We start from the raw sequence: 22376 nt of genomic DNA on the forward strand, positions 1-22376 counted from the left end.
TTTTGTCTTAAGAAAGGTGTGAAGTGAAAAAAATGGAAGGTTCTTTTCCTAAAATCAACTGCTTCTCTTTGCTTCCCATGAAGGGAGACAGGGCAAAGATGCATCAGTATAGCCCCTTCCATCTTTCTTTTTAACAGGAGAAGCAGGGAAGCATTTCACATCTCAAATGTTATTTTTGTAAGTGGGGCAGCTGTCCTTACCACTCCTTCCATTTCTGCTCAGTACCAATGTCAAGTAAAAATGTGTCATTGTAAACAGGCTCAGGTTTGGAATAAAAAACCAAACAGCTAAGAAACCTAGGCATTGCTTTTCAGGAAACTTACTAGCAAAAGATAGCTCCCTCTATTTTCTGCCATGATGAGTACAGACCACAGTTCCCAGGTGATATCTGTCAGGGGGATCTCCCAAGGGAAATGTCTCCTGCAACACACACCTGTACTGATTAATGCTCCTGGAAGTTAAATGCATCTTAAAACATCTTCCAGAGCAAGAAATTCTGAGGGGAAATTAAACAGTTCTGTTTGCCAGTAGGGGATGACTATTTTAAAAAGTCTTCTTAGTCTAGTCAGTTTGAAACCAACCATGGTAGCTTGAACCTGAGAGCCTGCAGAGTATGCTCACCCCTATTTTTTGGTCTTTCATACCCAAAATCTTTAACCCCCCCCCCCCCCATGTACTAACCATCCCATGTTATTGCAGAGCTTTTTGGTTTGCAAGACTGAACATTATACCTACAATGGTTTTACAAGGAAGATTTTTGAATAGGCCCTACACTAATAGAATCTGCCCCTGTTCCTAAGAACACTAGCAATTGCAAAATTTGCCTCAGTCCTTTTAGCTCAGGGTCAAACATGTGACCCAGGCCCCTGGAGGGCTCCTATAAGGCTCCCAAGAAACTGGCTGTCATCTGCTTCCTTCTCCTTCTCTCTTGCTTTGCCAGGCTTGTTTAATTGTGCAGGAGCTTCAGAGCAAAACCTTGATTTTCTCCATTGGCTGAGGCTCATCCCTTGGAGAGGAAGGGAAGGAGGCAGAGCTCAATTGCACAGCAGAGCTACTGAGCCAAGCCTCTCTTCCTTCTGTTGACTGAGGCTCTTTCCACTCCTGGTCCCCTGTGGAAGGAAGGAAAGAGGCAGAGCTTCCTTTGCCCAGCTCCCTGGACCCCATGGGAGAGATAAAAAGAAAGTATCTTCAACAAGTGCTACTGTTTTAATCTTGTTTTATTTTATTTTTTAAAAAAAATTAATTGTGTTTGTGCCCTTTATAAAGTTTATATCTCCACCACCTGGTGTTACATTTTATGACACACATGCCTGGCCCAACAAGGTCTCATTTATGCCAGATCCAGCCCTCATGAGTTTTTTTAGTTCTTGCATCAAAAAAATAAGAAAAAAGTGTCTTCTGCTGCTCAAGATTTGTGAATCAATGAGCTTCTAAGGGTACAAAAGGAAATGATAGATAATCCTTTAGATTGTTTCTGAGAATTCTCTGAGAAGCTAATAGGGAGATGAGGGAGAATGAAGATGCTTTGATGAATCAGTTGGGCCTCTTGGCATACTTGTCTTATGTTCACCTCAGATGGCAGAAAGGCCACTTCTCAGGCTGTTCTATTCCCATTCTGCCTTGTTTGAGAAAGTTTTGAACCTCATGAAGTGAGGGCAGGGTCACTTAAAAAAACTTGCTTGAAGGTTGTTTTATTGTTGACCCTGATCTGGATGGCCCAGACTGATCAAATTTCAGAAGCTAAGCAGTGTTGACCCTGGTTAGTATTTGGATGGTAGACCACCAAGGAGTTCCAGGGTCACTGTACAGAGGAAGACAAAGGCAAACCACCTGTTAGTCTATTGCCTTGAAAACCCTATAGGGTTGCAATAAGTGGGTTGTGCCTTGATGGCACTTTGTATACATATGCACACAAAGTTCCTCTTCACTGGGTACAGACACAAACTAGACCTTGCATCATAGTAAGAACTCCAGTTGTTTATGTAAGAATGTGCCTAGGCAAGATTTCCACACAGCTGTAAAGGTAAAGCAAGATTCATCCCTAGCCCTGTTAAAATCAGTGTGTGTTTTTTAAAAAAAACCTTTATATTGAGTGCAATTTTTTTTAAGTTTATATTGAGTGCAAATACTAAAACTTCACTTTACAGGATTCATCTCATACAAAAGGTATAGTAAATTTATCTGAATTACTGATGAGCAGCCTCTCCAACCTGATTTGATTATTTTATACTAGTAGCAACTTCCACCCTTTCAAATCCCAAGATGCATCTTGGAGTTGCTTGACTATAAAAGTTGCCCACTCCTGCAAGAATAGCAGTTAAGCTGGCACCTGGTGTGTCATGTTGTACATCTAGATGAAAGGAGAGATTCCTGGCCAACATGTCTCCACAGCTCATTGATCTCTCTCTGAAGAAAGACTGGTATGTCTCCCTACAGATTACTCGGCAGCATGATTTAAAGCTTGCTGTTGAACGATTTAAAGTCTGGCATTGTGTAGGTATGTATTGCATAGGAAGGAGCATACGGGGAAGCTGTCACTGCTTCTTCCAAAGAAGGGCATTAAATCTTACAGCACAAGGCACATCCTCTTAAAGTAAATTTAAAGGATCTTTTGTTCTCTTTCAAAATAGGAAACAGTCAATTTGACTTGAGAATGAGACACCTGGAGACTTGGGAAATATTATTTGTTTGTTTGGGGCTGGAAGGTTAGAAGGGTGGGACATTTCTATCATACTTTCATAGTAATAAGAGCAGGTCAATCAGAGTTCTTGACAGAATCCTTCTCAATTCAGTTCAATTGGGCTTCTTCCCAAGAAAGCATACTTAGAATGGTACTGTAAATCAGCTGACAGAAACATCATCTTATGGCTTAGAGCTACATCGCTCCCAGACACAGCCAAACCTGCTGGTGGTTCAACTGCTTTTGCCCCCTTATATACCCAAGTCACAAGTCCCCTTTGAAGTACCATCTTTCCCTTTGCTCATTCCTTAAGTTTTGCTGTTCTTTATTTCCCTTTTTAATAAGGCTTATGATAGAAGGCCTTTGAGGTCTCATTTAGACTATGCTGCTTATCTGTCTCTCTTAAGTACATATAACACACACTAATGCAACATTTCCTTTCATATCAAATATCTCTTTCCCCTAAACTGTTCAGTGACAAGTAGGGGCAACTATCTGATTTGTTCTAAGTGGGAACCAATATACGTAGGTATAGGGGCTGGGAACACTTGTCACTTGCAGGTACAACCCAGAAGAGATAATGAGTAGCTTTAGGAATCATTAGAAGTTAAATTATTGTACATGGAAATGGCATACCAGCACAGTGGATGCCAGCATTTGGGGGGGGGGGTGTAAAGCTTCTCCTGCTGCAATGGCATACCCCTATATAAAGCAAGATAATCCTATATACAGCTCACAGTTTTATCCTCTTTTTTAGAAGATGTTAATGCTTTTAGTATACTTGAAAAAGTGTTATTGCTTAGCTTGATGTGTTTTGGGGACCAAGCTACAGTGCTTTGTGGCATCATATGATACAATCATTCTCTCCAAACCATATTGGGCCTCTCCTGTGCTCTTATTTTTTTTTCCTAGTTTAAATTTTTATTAAGTTTGAATATAAAAAGGGATAGGAAATGCAGGGTTACAGAAGCAAAAGATAGGGAAGGGGGTACAAGATAGAAAACCATAGGGAAAAAAACTAAAGAGAAATAAAGAGAAGCAGTATATATACCTGTTACATTTCTACCTCAAGACAAAATACCAAATTCTTTCTACCTGCAAGCCTTAAAATTTTTACCGATTATAACTATTAAATTCTACAGGCTTCTTATTTTGTTATATACTTTTAACTAATCTGCTTATAATATAAATCTAAACTATTCATCTTCAATACATATAAGGGAGAAAGTCAGAGAAACTAATCATGAAACAGAGTTAACTGGTTAAATTTAGCAATATTAGAAATAAAAGCTAACTAATTGGTTTAACAGTGTTAACAGTTAACATAGGCATAAAAAGTAAATATAGCTTCTTTATCCTTAATATTAATTTACTTGCTCTAGCAGAGAGAGAGAAAAAGCAAAAAACAGTACTTTGTCTATTTCATTATAAACAATTTCTCTTGTCAGAAATATCAGTGGCAGATCCTTAAAATTGCAAAATATTTGTGTTGCCTGTCTTATTACACATTTACACAAATTAAATTTTGGTCTACTTTAAATATTTAAAATTCTGTAAAGATTTTGGAGACTGTAGGTCCTATTTTCATCTTACTCTGAGAATCAGAAATTTATATACAATAACTACCTCATCTCCCACACTTGTTTATTTTTAGGTAAATAAAAAATCATACAATCTCCTTGGCCCACTCTTAATTACATTATTCTATTTAACTTCTATAAATAACAGACTCATAAGAGAGGTGTCCAAATTCTGAAAGCCTCCCTTGCCATTTCAAAATCACTTATCAATCCCTTTTATTAATTCAATGTTAACCAATTAAACATAGAAAAAGAACTAAGCAAAGAAAAAATAGTTTATAATCTCCGCTTCTTGAAGGCTTTCCAAAATTTTATCATCTCGCTGAAATCTGCCTCTTCTCCCTTTGGCACCTCCATCCATTTTGCTGAGAGTGGTACGGCCCCCGCTTCGTCACTTCCCCCTGTGGAAATTTTAATCGGTCTTGATTTCCATTCCATCTTTGTAACTGCGCACATTGTCTCCATTTTGATTTTCTTACAGACCTTTCCAAACAAATCTTTAACTTTTTTCCTCGGCTTAACAGACATCACTGAGGACCCTTTATTACTCTGCTCATATAGATTTTCAATTTCGCTGCATTTCAAAATAAAAGTCTCCATCTTTTGTTGCATCAACTCTGCAAAACGACCAAGTTTCTGCTTTAAGAAGGTTATGGCACTCATAATATCTTTTTTTTCACACGTTTTGGTTTGAACTGCCATTTCTCCCACAGAAAAGTGTCTGTTAGTCAAAGTTGAAAAGTAATTCAAAGTCCCAGTTAATCTGTTTCCTTCAGCCGCAAGTTTTTCTCCTGCATTAAAATTGTAGCCGTTTCAGTCCTAATTAGGCGTCACTGACATTTCTCTTGTAAGTGTATCCCATTTTTATTCAGACCGTGTTGTAACCAAAAGGTGATCTCATTAACACTTATTTATTTATCAACCAAATCAGTTCAAATATCTTTAATCAGTTCAATTTAGATTTTTGAAAGTTTTCCAGCTTGTTCTTTACTTTTTGAAACCTTCTTTGCAGAGAAGGGGGGAATTTTCTTCCTCTTCCCCTTTCTTTTGGAACAGTTCCAATTGTTGTTATGTTAAAAGATCCATTAGCCAGTATTGTTAGAAAGCTGACTTACTTGCATGGTAGAATTCCAGTAATTAAGGTAGAAGAATGATGCATCAGAAGCTTATTGCAAGAGAAAAGCAGTCGGGCAATCACCTCTTGCTGCCATCATGGTGATCGGGTGACGGAGCACCGAATCAAACAGGAAAAACAGGGAACAACCTCCATTGTTTCTCTGGATCCTGTACAGTTCCTTGCTGTCAGGAGCCCTCCCCCACCAGGACCCCCCTCGGAATGCCACGGCTGTGGCGCCCCTCCTACCGTCTGATTCAGGGAGCTCAAGGCAGTTTACAACATAGATAAAACACATGAAATATAATTCATTGGAAACAAAAAAAATTAAAAATCACACAAACAGGCCATTGGACATAAAAAGCATAAATCAGACCATACAATAGATTTCAGACCAGAAGCAGACCATTAAGAAGCTGGCAAGATAAAACCCCTAATTAAAAGTGTGGGTGAAAAGATGTGTGTCTGCCTGGTGCCTAAAAGGCAAGAAAGCAGGCACCAGCTAAGACCCAGGTGGGAGGTAGACTCAAGTCCTAAGAGACCCAACAAGATTTTTCAGTTGTAAGATATGAGAGTCAAAGCTCCTTTTTGTCAGGTATTAGGTAGTATCTGACAAAGGGAGCTTTGATGATGAAAAGTTTACACCTTGAAAATCTTGTTGGTCTCTGAAGTGCTAGTTTACTTGAATCTAGCTCTTCTATTGCAGACTGACACAACTACCCTCTGAAATAATCTTCAGAGGCGAAGGTGAAATTTCACCAGAAAATACCATCTCAGTTGCCACCTACTCACCTTTGGTGACAGGGGCACAGAGAGCAGAGCTTGAGAGGCCGATTGTAACTGTTGGGCTGGATAGTGCGAAGACTGTGTCAGAGACCCTGGTCCCAAACTATTTAGGGCCTTTAAGAACAAGCACTTTGAATTGTGCCTGGAAACAGATGGGTAACCATTGCATCTCTCTCAGCACACCATCTTTAAAAAAAAACAAATGTAGAAACCACACTACTTTTTAAAATGATAGCTGCTGTATTGTTTTTCAGAAAGTGCCAAAATAATAGATAAATATGCTTCTAGGAGTATATGTAAAATAAAATTTGTAATGCCGGCTACTTATAGCTTATTGTTGAAAAGTTTATCCTTGGCACTTTTAACTTTCAACCCCATGAACATTCCAGCCTTGTCAGTCTGTTTAAATTAGTCATGTCCTAGTAGACTCTGGCAAAGTATAAGGGTATCTGTGAGAAGCCTAGTTGGAGCCAGTAGGAAATGAATTCGTCTACCACAGATACTTATTTAGACAAAATTATTAATGCTTAGTAACAGAGAAGTGGCTTCCTTTCTCACTGGTTGAATGATGGAAGAAATTCTCATGATAAGCCTGCAATCAGCCTGGTGTTTGCTAAAGAAGGTAGATAAAATGATGCTGCAGGGATGTCTGGTTTCTTTTCCTTGTATCTGCCATTCATCTTGCTAACGGGTTTCAGACTTAATTTGTATACATTTGCCTGACAATAAATAAGAGGGATAGGGAGGTAAAAGTTCTGGGGGGAAAACAACTTAATTATGATGGAAACAAGTAAAGGATCCCTTTATTTAGATTAACTCTCTGCTATCTGACCACATTGTATTCTTGAATGGGAGTCGAGATGCCTGATAAACGAAAAACCTTGACAAATATGTAAGTGGTATTATATGTGAGTTTTATTCAATAGCTGCACTATTTTAGTTTCAAGATGTGTGTTAAGAAACATTTCAGTTTTCCTCTTGATGTTCTTCATTGAGAAGATTTTAACTTATGGCAAAGTGCTCACCAAAATGGACACTGGACTGAGTTTTAGAAGTAGCTTTGGGAAGTGTTGAAAAGATTGAGTGACTTGGTGGCTTCTGTTTGAATTTGCAGGTAGTCTACAAGTGGGAAATGTCCATAATACTCCCATATCAAGATGTGCAAGTTCCAAATGATTATGGAACTTGCATATCTTGTCTAGGGCATGTGAGGCTCTCTTACTCTTTCTTCCTCCCTGGTATTCCTTTTCCCTCTTCTATCCTCCAGCCATCTGGTAATCCTGAGATAGGGAGAGCTTTTTACTCAACAAATAAATTGTGGAATTCACTGGCAGTTAACATATTGAGGGCCACAGACACAGATGGCTAGAAAAGGGGGTTAGATAGAACTGTCCTCAATGAATCTATCAGTGGCCAAGGTTAAGGGAACTTCCAGCAAATCTCTGAAGGCCTGTACTGGGAAGCAGGATTGGGGAAAGGCCTTTGCCTCTGTACCCTGTTTGTTGGCCCTCTGGTTTAGGGTTGCCAAGTCCAATTCAAGAAATATCTGGGGACTTTGGGGGCGGAGCCAGGAGACTTTGGGGGTGGAGCCAGGAGATATTGGGGGTGGAGCCAGGAACAAGGGTGTGACAAGCATAATTGAACTCCAAGGGAGTTCTGGCCATCACATTTAAAGGGGCAGCACACCTTTTCACATGCCTTTCTTCCATAGGAAATAATGAAGGATAGGGGCACCATATTTTGGGGCTCATAGAATTGGACCCCCTGGTCCAATCGTTTTGAAACTTGGAGGGTATTTTGGGGAGAGGCACTAGATGCTATACTAAAAATTTGGTGCCTCTACTTCAAAAAATACCCCCCCCCAGAGCCCCCAATACCCACTGATCAATTCCCCATTATTCCCTATGGGAATCGTTCTCCATAGGGAATAATAGAGTGCCCAGTAGTTGCTTATTCATGGTGACTATCTTCAGGTACAATTATAAACCATAGTTTGAAAAACTTTCTGAAAGTAATGCCACCAATAAGTAGGAAATCAAGTATGGTGCAGAACTGACATTAGTTTGTCTGCTTCTTTGTGTCATTTCCCTCCTATGCTGGTTTATATTCCATGGCCAGGTGGCTGCAAAGAATAATTCTGTTCAGTAAACTGTAATTTGAATATTCGCATGTCACAATCCTATAATTAGAGCTATTTTTGATTAACAAACCAGTCCCTAACCATAACTTGAAATCCCAGTCTAGTGCCAACCAACAAGCCCTGTTTTGTTGGACTGTCTGAATTGTTGGATAGTGGGTCATGGAGATCTCCTGGAATTACAGTCTATCTCCAGACTACAGAGAACATTTTCCCTGGAGAAAACAATTGCTTTGGAGGGAGGACTCTATGACTTTATGCCCCACTGAGGTCCCTTTCCTCCCCAAACCCCATCCTCCTCAGGCTTCACCCTCAAATCTCCAGAAATTTTCCAGCCCAGACTTGGCAACTTTATTGTCTGCATTCAACATTTAAACGAACTGCAGCTTGATCAAACTGCACTTTAAATACTACAATTTATTGTGATGCAGCTGAATCCAGCCACTGTCTGTTATAGAGAGTCGTTCAGCGCAGTTTTGGGAAGATGCTTTCATTAATCTGCTATTTATGGTGCTCTGCCTTTTTCCTGTTTTGTTTATAGAACATATTTGAATAAAATGGCCCATTTTACCAATTTCTGTATTGTTTAGAGGGAAAATACTGCATTTCTGGCACTTTGTTTATGTATGTTTATGTATGTTGGACTGGGCTGTAGCTTTTTCCATCTGGACTTGTCAGACAGCTTCTAGGAGTGTTAGTATCCAGCCGTGCTGTCTGCTGAAATGTGCTGTTCTCTTCCTGCAACTGTTAACAAATGCTTTTGTATGCAAAGAGATGAGTTTGTAAGTCAAAACAATTGTGTGTAAAGAATGTTAAGGCAGCCAATGCAAAGGGGTCCTTCATATCATGAGTATTTTAATCCTTTTAAGATAATAAGGATAGTGTGGAGGCATTATCTTGATCCAAGGACAAGCAGAATGGCATACTGTGTCCTGGAGGCTCTTTTTAGAGTCCTGTGATTTCTTGCTTTAATTTTTTAAACCTCTTGATTGCAGAGGTAAATGGTAAATTTAGAAATGTGATGGCAAACTATCTAAGGATTTGGAAACAAGAAGATAAGAGAAGGCCACATTATTTTATTTACAGAATTCTGCCTTTCTAACCAAGCAGGGCCACTAAGGAAGCTAACATAATAGCAGAACATTATAAAACCAATTTAAAATCAACCGTATAATATGTATATTAAAAACTGATCCAGCAATTAAAGCCTGAGGGGAAGAAGGAGGGGCCATTGAAGGAATGAAAAACAAAACAAAAAAGTCTCATCCTGCTGGTGGAAGACAATGACAGATGGGAGAGATGAATAGCCCTAGTTAGCAGACCTGCTCCTTCAGAGAAAGTGCAACTTCATCCAGAAAGCAGACACTTTAAATCCTACTGCTCATCAGTGCTACTTCCATCTTGCTAAGATTAAGCTTCAGTTTATTAGTTCACATCCACTCCAGAACTGCCTCCAGGCACCAGTTCAGGGTTTCCACAGCCTCCCTGGGATCTGCCAGAAGCCCAAGATAGAACTGAGCATCATCCCTATACTGGTGACAGTCTAACCCAGATTTCTGGATGACCTCATCCAGTAGTTCCATGTAGATGTTGCATGAGGACAAAATGGAACCCTGTGGGTCAAGGAGTCAAGCACTACTTCCTCATTACCTCCCTCCCTGGTTGGAACAAAACATTGCTTCAACTTTGAAAAGGTGGCCCCGAAGGATATCATGATTGATGGTATTGAAAGCCACTGAGAAGTCCAGGAGAATCAGGGTTGTATTCCTCCATATCCATGTCCTAATGCAGCTCATCTTCCAGGCTGACTAAGGCTGTTTAAGTCCCATACCCAGGCCTGAAGCCAGGCTGAAAAGGATCCAGAAAGGTCATCCAGGAAATCCTGGTGTTGTTCATCCGCCACCCATTTAGTCACCTTGCTCAAGAATTGTATTTTTGAGACTGGGCAGTAATGATTCAAATTTCCTGGGTCCAGGGTAGATATCTTTAATAGTGGATGCACCACTATTGGGGCAACTCCACCCACTTTCTCAAGGAAGCATTAAATGGCCAGCCCCTCCCCCCGAAGATTTAAGCAGCCAGGAAGGGGAAAGTCATACATACAAGAGATAGGCCAAAAACACCCAATGCTGCCCATACACTCACATTGAATAAACAGATAAGTATCTGAAAAAAGGAAACAAAGTGGGAAGAAACACAACCAATGAAACAGTGTGGGTTACAACTCAGTGTGTTACAACTCAGAAAACTGGTTGTAACAAGCTTAAAAATGTCAAAGTATTTATTACACAGTGTTAACGACTGGCATTTAAAAACAAGATAGATATAGAGATGCTAAAATCCAACCTATAGAAATTACACATCAACTGACATTGTTTTATGATATGTTTTATATGTTTTTATTTATGATGTACTTTATATTTTTTATGTTATGGTTTATAAATACTGGTTTTTATGGCCTTTCAATATGAGCCGCCCTGAGCCTGCTTCAGTGGGGAGGGCAGGATATAAGTCGAATGAATGAATGAATGAATGAATGAATGAATAAATAAATAAATAAATAAACAAACATGAATCATATTACAAAATATCTCATGAAAGGAACTGCTTCTCACTCTAGTCTGATGTTAGCAGGCATGGAGATGCTGGATACTTGGCTAGAGACAGAATAAATAACTGGAGAGAGACACTGTCCTCTTAGTGGGTTGGCACAGAATTATATACAGGTCTGACTTTCATGTGAAGCCAATCCTTATATTGTCATACCACAAACCTGCCTGACCCTTAAGTTTTACAGTTTGTTTTAAGTTGTATGCTACTTGGTTTTAGGCCACTGAAGAAGGCTCTCATAGCCAAAACGCATCTGGCCTAGTGGCTTTTTATGAGATATTTGTAATATGTTTCATGTTTAGTTGATGTGTAATTTCCATAGGGTGGATTTGAGCATCTGTATGTATCTATCTTGTTTTTAATTGTCAATTATTACACTGTGTAATAAATACTTTGTTATTTTTAAGCTTGTTACACTCAGCTTTCTGAGCACTCACACCTAAACTGAAAAATATCCCAAGTAACTGTACCAGTTTGCAATTGAGCACCATCTGAACCTGTCAATGCTAATTCACAATCCAAGTAGCTATGAATGCAAGAAATCTATCTGCAAAGTATTGAGCAAAGTGATCATAGAGGGCCACTAAGCAGTCCTCCTGCAGGCGAGATCCCAACAGACTTCTGATCACTTTGGAATAGCTCCACTGGCCTACATTGTGCAGATACCATGGTAGCAGGAAAGTATTGTTTTTTTTCCATCATCGCCACCATAGAGTGGGCTTTAGAAGTAGGCTCAGGGCTTTTTTGAGCAGGAACGCAGTTCCGGCTGGCTTGGCATCAGGGGGTGCGGCCTAATATGCAAATGAATTCCTGTGAAACAATGCAAATGAATTTCCTATGTGAAACAATGGTGACATCAGGAGGTGTGGCCTAATATGCAAATGAGTACATGCTGGGCCTTTTCTACCAAAAAAGACCTGAGTAGGCTTATCCTGTGTCTTGTTGAATTCATCCTGTCTCCTTTCACTGTCACTTTGGCTGTCTCCCTTGTCTTTTCATTGCTTGCAGCCCCTTAGTAAATGCTATTTCTAACACCTGAGAGGGGGTGCCTAGGAGTGCTTGTGTTAATTTGCCCATGCCCATGTAGTTTCCTCATTCCAGAGGTCAGCCATGGCCCTTTAGTATGGTCACCCATACTAAAGGGATAGATCCAGGTGGGTAGCTGTGTTGGTCTGAAGCAGTAGAACAAAGCAGGAGTCAAGTTGCATCTTTAAGACCAACAAAGTTTTATTCAGAATGTAAGCTTTCATGTGCTAGAAGCACACTTCATCAGACAATAGGATGGAATGGTAACCAGTCCTAAATATAGAGAAAGTAGGCAGTGAATTAGTATGCAAAATCATGGAAATGTTTTTAGCAGATTAAAAGAATCACAAATTCTTTTACAGTTTTTTTTAAGTTGTGTGCTATTTGGTTTTAGGCCACTGAAGAAGGCTGGTGGGGGGGTCTGGTGATTGTTAATTTGTGTTGACTAGGCTGAAACAACAACGAGGGCAATAAAAGTTGGAATAACTTAGCTTTTAACTGAATGATGACCACCGCCGAGCTATTAGATCTAAATGGATGTTTAAGAACACTGATTGCCATCCTTAAACTGTGTGGAAATTAGCACCAAATTGTTTAAAAACTGTTTTAATCTAATATTTAATTTAACTGTTTTTATTGTTACTCTATTATGTATTGTGAACTGCCCTGAGCCTGTTTCAGCGGGGAGGGCGGGATATAAATCAAATAAACTAAACTATAAAAGGATGAGCTTCTACAGCCATCAGGAAAACATTCAGATCTATCTGGCTTTGACAGCATATAATTTTAACAGATTTTTGCCTCTACAAAGTCTTGATTTTCCAATCTAAACCTGAACAAATAACAATATGTGCATAACAAAGGAACTGTCATCAGTTACTCCATCTTGAGATGACCTACCTCTTGACAGAACAAAATATAAGATCAAGAGTATAACCTACACAGTGTGTGGGACCAGTTATTACAGGAGATAAAACCAGTACCCAAGGGAACACAGTTGGGAAAGGTTAACCTGTCCCCCAGCCAAGTCTCACTGATACACGCAGGTCAATCATAAAATTTTCAAAGCTCTATCAAGTGTTCATATTCAAGAATAACCATTTGACGATAACATTGGTTTGATTCCAGAGAATCATTTCATTTATTCAATTTATATCCCACCCTCCCCACAAGCAGACTCAGGGCAAGTTACAAGGTCACAAATCATGACAATAAAACAATCTCATATCAGTATAAAATCAGAAAATTTAAATCATGAATAAATCCCTGCTTAAGGATTGGATCTGTCCAATCTCCTTGTTACAGCCCTCTGGGTTCCCCCAGATATACTCCTGAGGCAATTAGGGAAACCTTGGGGACACTGCTGGGTGTAATTTGGGGATTTACACAGGAGGGGGAACTAAAATTGCTCTCTCTTTTCTACTAGCAGAAAATAACTTGACACTCAGTTCATTGTTTGCAATGATGCAACAAATTTAGCCTACTACCATGCAGTAACACCTGTTCTGGAAAACATGTAGATCAGGGGTGTCAAACATGCGGCCCTGCGGCCGAATCAGGCCCTCAGAGTGCTCCTATCAGGTCCTTGAGCAACTGGCTGTCATCTGTTTTCTTCTCCCTCTCTCTTGCTTCCTTCTGCATAACAGCTTGCTTTGTAAGACTTACTCAACCACACAGGAGCTACAGAGCAAAGTCTCTTTTTTCTCAGTTTGCTGAGGCTCCACCCTTGGAGAGAGGGAGCTTGCTTTGCCAGGCTCTCTCAATTGCACAGCAGAGCTACTTAGCCAAGCTTCTCCTTCTTCTATTGGCTGAGGCTTCTCCCCTCCTGGTCCCCTGGGGAAGGAAGGAAAGAGAAGGAGCTTCCTTTGCCCAGTTCCCTTGATCCCATGGGAGAGTTATAAAGAAAGCACCTTTAAGACCAATGTGTTAATGTTTTAAGCATGTTTTATTTTATTTTTTTTAAAAAAATCTTTAATTGTGTTTGTCTGTGCTCTTTATAAAGTTTATATCTCTGCTACCTAATCTTAAATAGGTACACATCCGGCCTGGCCCAACGTGGCTCAGCCCAACAAGATCTCATTTATGTCAGATCTGACCCTCATAACAAATGCGTTCGACACCCCTGCGTAGATTATATCAATTACATACAACTCAAATATCAATTCTTTGTGCGCCCTCTGGTCTGTTGCATATTGACTGATCCAGCAGTCAGTACAGCTATATGATATGGAAGAATGTGCTTCTGAATATCATACTATTTTCTAAAAGATGTCTAATACTGTTTTCTGAACTGAAGGCCATTTGGTTAAAGATTAATGGGAAACCAATTCATTCACAATATTAATTTGGTGGCACCTGAGTCAGTAGGTAAAATAATTGTATTTAACTTCAATAGCCAATGATTGATCAGGCTTTACAGATGTAAAGTACTATACTGTTCAGTAATCAATTCTCTGTGCATTGCATCTTCATTCTGTTTGACATTACAGGATATCTGATGTGTAAGTCTATATGATGTTATTTGTACGTTATTGTTGACAAAGATGCCACAGTGTTTAGATATCAATTTTTAATATATTATTAGTACTAATTTAATACTGAAAATATGTTTCAGTATGAAAAATGAAATTACAGTTATTCATTTTTGCTCTCTGTAATTAGAAATAATGGTAAATCCATGAATTAAAATCAGGGTGTGTGTGTTTGTTTTACTTGACTTTCAAACATGGTTTAAGTCATTAGAGAAGAGAACGAATGCTATGAAAATTAACAAGTCAAATGGTATGTGTAGTGAGTAAGAAGTAAAATACTAAAGGAAGGAGCTTTGGGGACTCAGACGGCTAGAGAGGCAGACGGCGGGGACTCAGACGGCTAGAGAGGCAATGGCGGCGTACTCGAGACGAAGCGACCCGAACATCTTATAGAGAGAATTTGAAGGCCTATGAGATGGCAATCAAAGCCGCAAAGAAAGCGTTCTTTGCGGCTAAGATTGCGTCCGCAACTTCGCGCCCGGCCCAATTGTTCGACATAATTAGAGGACTTACAACACTGCCGCAAGGCAGACCAAATTCTATTGAATTGGAAATAGGCTGTGAGGCTTTTGCGAAATTTTTTGTGGATAAAATCGCGTCACTCCGCCCCGACTCCTCTGCCAATTTTGAGACAGTTAGTGAACCCGAGGCTCCGAGCCTGTCTTCGGATTATACGCTGGATGACTTCGACCCCCTCAGCCTGGAGGAAGTTGACAGGATACTCTCAGCTGCTCGCCCAACTACCTGTAAATTGGACCCATGCCCTTCCTGGCTTATTAAATCTTGCCAGGGTGACCTTAGATATCCTATACGGGATATCATAAATAGATCCCTGAGGGAAGGGCACTTTCCAATGCCACTCAAAGAGGCCGTGGTCCGTCCCCTCTTAAAGAAACCATCTTTAGACCCGGCCCAATTGGCACACTATCGGCCGGTCTCAAATTTGCCCTTTTTGGGCAAACTTATTGAGAGGGCAGTGGCGATGCAGCTGCAGACCTTCCTGGAGGATGCTTCCATCCTTGACCCATTTCAGTCCGGCTTTCGCCCGGGACATGGGACAGAGACGGTGCTGGTCGCCCTAATGGATGACCTTCAACGGCATCTGGATCGGGGCGGCTCGGCGGTGCTGATGTTGCTGGACCTGTCGGCGGCGTTTGACACGGTCGACCATCGGCTACTGAAGGGTCGCCTCGCCGACGCAGGGATTCAGGGGTTGGCCTTACAGTGGCTTTCCTCTTTCCTTGAAGGTCGGGGACAAAGGGTCGCAGTTGGGGGGGAGCTGTCCCGGAGGTGCACACTTGACTGTGGTGTGCCCCAAGGGGCGGTTCTCTCCCCGATGTTATTTAACATCTATATGCGACCTCTTGCCCAGATTGCCCGAAGGTACGGGCTAGGGTGTCATCAGTATGCTGATGACACCCAGCTCTATCTATTGATGGACGGCCAGCCGACCTGCGTCCCGGAAAATCTAGACCGGGCATTATATGCCGTGGCTGAATGGCTCAGACTGAGCGGGCTGAAGCTTAATCCTGCGAAGACAGAGGTCCTTTGCTTGGGTCGCCGTGGTCCGGAAAGGGGAATCCCCCTACCAGCCTTTGACGGTGCGCCGCTGATAGCGGCGGACAGGGTCAGGAGCTTGGGGGTGCTGTTGGAGCCTTCCCTAAAGATGGAGGCTCAGATAGCAGCCGCTGCCAAGTCCGCGTTTTTTCATCTTAGGCGGGCAAGGCAGTTGGCCCCCTTTTTGGAGCGCGACGACCTAGCAACAGTGATCCATGCCACGGTCACCTCGAGGTTAGACTACTGTAATGCCCTCTACATGGGGCTGCCCCTGTCCCGAACTCGGAAATTGCAGCTGGTGCAGAATGCCGCGGCCTGGCTGTTATTAGGTCTCCCAAAGCGGGAACACATTCAGCCGGGTCTTCGGACCCTGCACTGGCTTCCAGTAATATACCGAGTCCGGTACAAGGTGCTGGTTATCACCTTTAAAGCCCTATATGGCTTGGGACCTGTCTACCTGAAGGACCGTCTTTCCCCGCACGTTCCCCAGAGAGTACTGAGGTCGGGAACACAAAATCTCCTTACCATCCCTGGGCCGAAGGAAGCCCGCTTGAAGTCCACCAGAGAAAGGGCTTTCTCTGTTATGGCCCCTACATGGTGGAATCAGCTGCCGGAAGAGGTGAGGGCCCTGCGGGACCTTGTTCAGTTCCGCAGGGCCTGTAAGACGACCCTCTTCCGGCTAGCCTATAACTAGCTTGAGAATTTTAATGTAACTTGCTGGATTTCTTTTATATACAGTTGTAATATTTATTAATGTGTATTAATAACTAAGGTTTTATCTGTTTTATCTGTTTTATCTGTTTTAAATACGGATCCCTTTATATGTTTAGCTATTGTAATTTTGTTGGATCTACTATTGGAAGCCGCCCTGAGCCACTTGTGGGAAGGGCGGGATACAAATCTTAAATAAATAAATAAATAAATAAATAAATGAACTGTGAAGAGTCAGAGAGATGCATGTCGTGGTAGAAATCTTTATACATTTCCTTTCACATAATTCTTAACCAGGAACATATTCAGCACTTTCAAAATCATAATATTTGCATTCAGCAGCTATTACAGCACCTGGGTCTTATAATTACTACATACCTCCTGTTCATTCTTGGCAATATTGAGATGGATACAAAGGAGTGAAGTCTGCACAACAAGAATTTCCATCACCACCCTTGCACCTTACTATTCTGTTCTTGGGGGACAGAGAATCCTCATGAGCTGATATGACAGCAAAGTGGGGACCTGCAGTGGGAGGAAGGAATCAGTAAGAATCCCCCCCGCCCCCGGTCCCCCAACAGAAGAGTATTACCCTCTGGTTTAGGTGTTCTTATGCTGGCAGAAAAGCATTTGTATTGCTTATAATTCTGTTCCACAAGTGACAGGATAATTGTGTGTTGAAGAGCATTGGTCTTACATTGCCTTCTTTGCTGTTTCCTGTCTTTGCAAGTATTTGATGTGATGAATTATTTAAATGTGTTGCAGGCTTAAAGAGGCTGAAGAAGTATGCAGACAGAAAAAGGGGAAATCAATTTACAATATAAAACAAAAGCACGATTCTGGAATTGTAAGTATAGTTTGCTCATGATTTTTCTCCAGCTATGCTTGAAAGGTAGTTTGGAATGACCCTGTCTTCATGTGATCACAAGTCTTTACTCTCTCCTAGTGAGGTTGAAATCAACTCTATAGTTATTTCCAACAAACATACAGAGTGATCTAGAGATAAATGGGATTACTACTACATTAAACAGAATCAAATTGTTCTTTAGGACCCAGAGGGTGGTGCTGATAATAACTGTATTGATGAGTGCATACAGCAGTCCGATATGGTAGATTATAGTCATTTCAGTGGCACACTCATGGTCCTGCCAATCTGCTGTTCCCAACTAGGGAGAAGACCAGATTTCTAAAGCTGTTTGGTTCCTTTCATATATCTTCATTTCACACTTATCTTCACATCAGTGTTGGGTCAAATATTCCCTATATTTTTCAAAGATATTTTTGCATCTGTTTCATATATATGGTGTAAAAATGCTGTAAAAGGAAACAGAGAATAACCAGCAACAGCATTTAGGAGTACCAAAACCAGGCTTCGGATTTAGTGGGAGCTCAGAGGAGCATAGCTCCTGAACCTTTCTGAGAGTTCCTCCTCCTCCTCCTGAGAGTTCTACCTCCTTGTCCATTGAATAGTATGTGCAGCTGCATAACAATCTCTGGGTGAGCTCCACCACCTATTTTTCTACAAAATGACCCCTGACCAAAACTGAAGATACCGAAAACATAAGAGAAAAAAGGAAGGAAGATTTGCTCATCCCTGCTCATACTTCAAAGAAGAAGAAGGGTTTGCGAAGCAAGCAACCAAGAGTATATTTTATCTTTAAAAACCTGGGCTAACTCCAACTACCACCAACCTATGGAGTGGATTGGGCTCCAGTCAAGGGAGTTTTTTTCCCATAATTCCCCATTGCTGTACCCTGTGTGCCAAATGGCATATTTTTGAGAAGGAATGGCTTTATGGACCGTTAAGAGTAAGGGGGATTAGAGAAAACTCTACTTGTGTTAACTCAGGAATTTCAGTCCAACCCCCATGTTTGATTTTAGCAAGTAAGTCCCATGTTACCATTTTTGGAAGGCAGAACTTAGAAAAGAGCCTAGACCATACCATATCAAAATGTGAAATTTCCCTGTATAATCTCTCTTGTGGTTTAGGGGAAGTTTAATTTAATCATTTGCTGTTTGTTTTTTCACAGCATTTTTAGTCCTCCTTTTCTCCCCATTCAAGGCCACCACAGTGGCTCATTTATAGATGCTGATTATGCTTACTATTTTTCTTCAAATAAGTGACAAGCCAACATAGGAAAGATATGATTTTAAATGCCAAACAAACAAGCCTCCTCCTCCTGCATTTTTTAGGTTCTATCTTGTGGGTCAATTTAACAGCAAACTTTCAGATTTAAATTATTTATTTATTAGTTTGCATTTCTATCCCTCCCTTACCAAAAACAGGCTCAGGATGGGTCACGACAATAAATCAATTACATGATTTTAAAAACTAGTTAAAACAAACAGACAATTTCCAAATTAACAAATTCCAATGACAGCCAAATCAAAAACCTAAACCACCTAAATCCAGGTGTCTCTGGAGGTCATCTGTGAGAGCAACCAATGCCATCTCCACCTCATGACCCAGATGGAAACCAGACTGGAATGGGTCCAGGATTACAATCTTAGTCTGGTTTAAAAATATGTAAAAAATAATCTCTGATCTATTGCTAGTCCATCTTTTTTCTGTCCATTTTCACTGTTCATTTGTACATATACTTAAGTTTAATTTTAAACATAATGTATAAAATCATGGGACTCTTTCCACGATGCATATCACATTATGATGGGTTCTGTAGGGTCTGTTGATACTGTTAAGAAATTGTCACTGTTCTGAAGATCTTGGTAGAGGGGTGTATTTTAAAATTCAGCAAGTCTAGTAGATTATCATTCCATAATAATGAGGTCCTTAGAGACACAATAATAAGCATTACCAAATTGCCTGACAATGTATTTCCATTGCCTGTTGATGCTAAGAAAATGTTCACTAACCCTGCTTATTGTAAAAAAAAAATGTAGTATTTTCTACAGTTGTGTGTGGGTGAAAAAATGCACATAAGTGTCCCATGCATGTCCTTTCAGTCATATCAAGCAACTATTACAAATACTTGTATAGGTGGTAGTTAGGATGGTAGAAATTCTATATGCAGTTTCTCATATACATTTCCCAGTGGAATGGAATCTGTAATAATTCTCTTTCGGTAATGGCCAAATCGAGCACAGCCTTTGCTAATATTTGCGGGAACAAACCACAAGGGGGAAGGAGATGAAAACCTGAAGTCAGATCAGTTCCTCTACTCTGTGGTATATCATAAATTAAATGTTTAATCCTTTACACTGTTTAATTTTTATGTTGGATCTATTATTGGAAGCCGCCCTGAGCCACTCGTGGGAAGGGCGGGATATAAATTCTAAATAAATAAAAAAATAACAGAATCAGGACAGGCAAAAAACCCCATATCATGCCACAAGTTCACATTGTTGCTAAATGTCACAAGGCTGAATATGACACGAAAAGGCAGCAACAATGTACTGCAAATAAAAGGAATGCTGAGCTTCAGCATCTGTGTGACTGTCATAATGTCCCCCTGCACCCCCTCCCAATTATTTTTCTGGCATGACTTAACTAGGCCTGAGTGCTTGCTCCTGTTCAGCAGCAGCCCCCCTATGATAGTCACTGTGACTTAGCAGTTGCCAATTCCAGGTTGCCAAATTCTTGGAGATTTGAGAGGTGGAATCTAGAGAAGGGTGGGTTTGAGGAGGGGTGGGATCTCAGACAGGTACAATCCCATAGATGTCACTCTCCAAACCAGCCATCTCCTCCTGGGGAATCACTGTTGCCAATCTCCAGGTGAAAGCTGGAGATCACTCTGAATTACAACTGCTCTCCAGATGGCAGAGGTCAGCTCCCCTTGGGATGCCTTCACTTAAATGAAGGTGAAGACAGCAAGGGAAGGGCATTCACCCAGAGCCTCTTTCTAGAGCTCATTGCATTTTTCTTCCCAATGGACCATATTCCTAGTTATTCATAATTGGTGTTCAGCATCATAAAGTGGTTTACTATGTTACTATGCATCAGATAGTAAATAGCTTCAGAAATTGTTTTTTTACAGGATCCATTCATGTAATGATACTTGGCTGTTTTTTGAGTTCTTCAACAGAGGCCATCAGCTACAAATATTTCCAGAATTCTTTTTGACCGAATCATTTCCAGGTTTGGGGGTTCTAATACATGATCTAGTTTCTAACATGGAATTGATTAATTAGGAAGTTTCCATGTTTATTTCTGAATTTTGTACAAAGTGTTGTACCTGCTCTATTAGCCAGAGCTTTCAGCTCATTTAGCTCATACCTATCCTGCCTATTCTTTTCTGCATTATCTATGGATTCACTGTGCTCTCTGCTCCTTAATTTCCATTTATATAGGATGATATCTCAAGTTACAGAAGAATGAGATAAAAAACTGATGTGCTTATAAATGATTGCATCAAAATTCTTTTGTGTGGTCTTTTACTGATGAGAGTACGTACTGCTTCCCATTGGTGAAAACCTTATAGAAAGATCCTTGATACAATCATACCAACAATAACCCCATCAAGATTTTGCTGCAGTTATTGTTTGTGCGTATTAATGCACACATGCACATTAGCAAAGATGTGAAGGAATTGACAGAACTAAAAGTTGTGGCAAGCTCTAAATGCTCTCATTCCACAATTATTTTAGACATTATTCTACATAAATCAAAATTAGAAGCACTAGAACACTGAGCAGGGTGATTCCATGGAATAATAAATAAGTGGAATGGGGAAAATCCATTCATTACTAGCACTGGCCCTTTAAACACAGTAAGTACCCAGAGTTGCTTTTTGCTGTTTGTGTTTGAAGAGAAATGAAAGTTTGCTGATTTGTGTCCCCAAGGTTCTTGAATGTTGGTTGATGCGGTCTAAAATTTTGGAGCAGCCCTTTACACACAATTTGATTTTTTTTTTTTATTTTCAGAAAGCAAAGATAAGTATGAAAATCTGAGTGAAGAAAAGCATGTGCCACCTGTTTAGTAAGCTCAAAATGTCTGTGGAGGGGGGGGGGGAAGAAACCACATCGCTCCTTTCCTTGTCTTCTTTTGTATTTGTTTTCTGTTCTTACTGACCATATGCACCAAGCATTCATCGATAAACAAGATTTACTGTATGGAGTGCCCAATAAAGAAATTATGCAGTTGAGAGATGTCTCTTCTATGTATCTCATCATCCACAATATCTTGTAACATGTATGGAAGAATACTAATAATAACTGAAGCAGCAAAAGGAAACATCTCTTCCAGTGTGAAGCATACTGTAATCTGTATAAACACCTAACTTTGCAAACACCCTACATTTCCATATAGGAATGTCTTTCCAAAGCAACCGTGCTACAATGCTGCCTTTTGATGGAGGGGAATTCTTGTGGGTATCATTGTTAGTCTGTTGCAGCAAAACCACAAAAGAATCTTGTGGCAGTTGAAAGATTTACAGACTTATTGAAGTGTATAAACTTTTCTGGAGAAGAGTTTGCTTTGCCAGATGCATGGTGGGAATTTTCAATCAACAGCAGCTGTACAGGTATTGGATTGGATCCAGCAGTGTACAGATGCAAGGATAGCAAGTATTCCCTGCATTTCCCATCTTCTCTGTAGGCCCATCCAACCCTGGGAAAGGTCATTCTTGGGGTCACAGGGCCCATGTGGGCTAAAACCTGGAGGCAGGCGAAATCATTTTTTTCTCAG

The 22376-nt window shown here is 40.5% G+C and overlaps 1 protein-coding gene across 1 annotated transcript in view; it reads left to right on the forward strand.

Moving 5' to 3' along the window:
- Positions 1-21695, forward strand: part of FMN2 (formin 2) — a 439054-nt gene extending 417359 nt beyond the window's left edge. The window contains exons 18-19 of the mRNA XM_060243494.1: positions 17498-17579; positions 21614-21695. Coding sequence (XP_060099477.1) covers positions 17498-17579; positions 21614-21640 — 109 coding nt within the window. The 3' untranslated portion in view covers positions 21641-21695. The remainder of the gene's footprint in view (positions 1-17497; positions 17580-21613) is intronic.
- The last annotated feature ends 681 nt before the right edge of the window (positions 21696-22376 follow it).

The sequence above is a fragment of the Heteronotia binoei genome, chromosome 1 (genome assembly GCF_032191835.1).
Source record: "Heteronotia binoei isolate CCM8104 ecotype False Entrance Well chromosome 1, APGP_CSIRO_Hbin_v1, whole genome shotgun sequence".
NCBI lineage: Eukaryota > Metazoa > Chordata > Lepidosauria > Squamata > Gekkonidae > Heteronotia > Heteronotia binoei.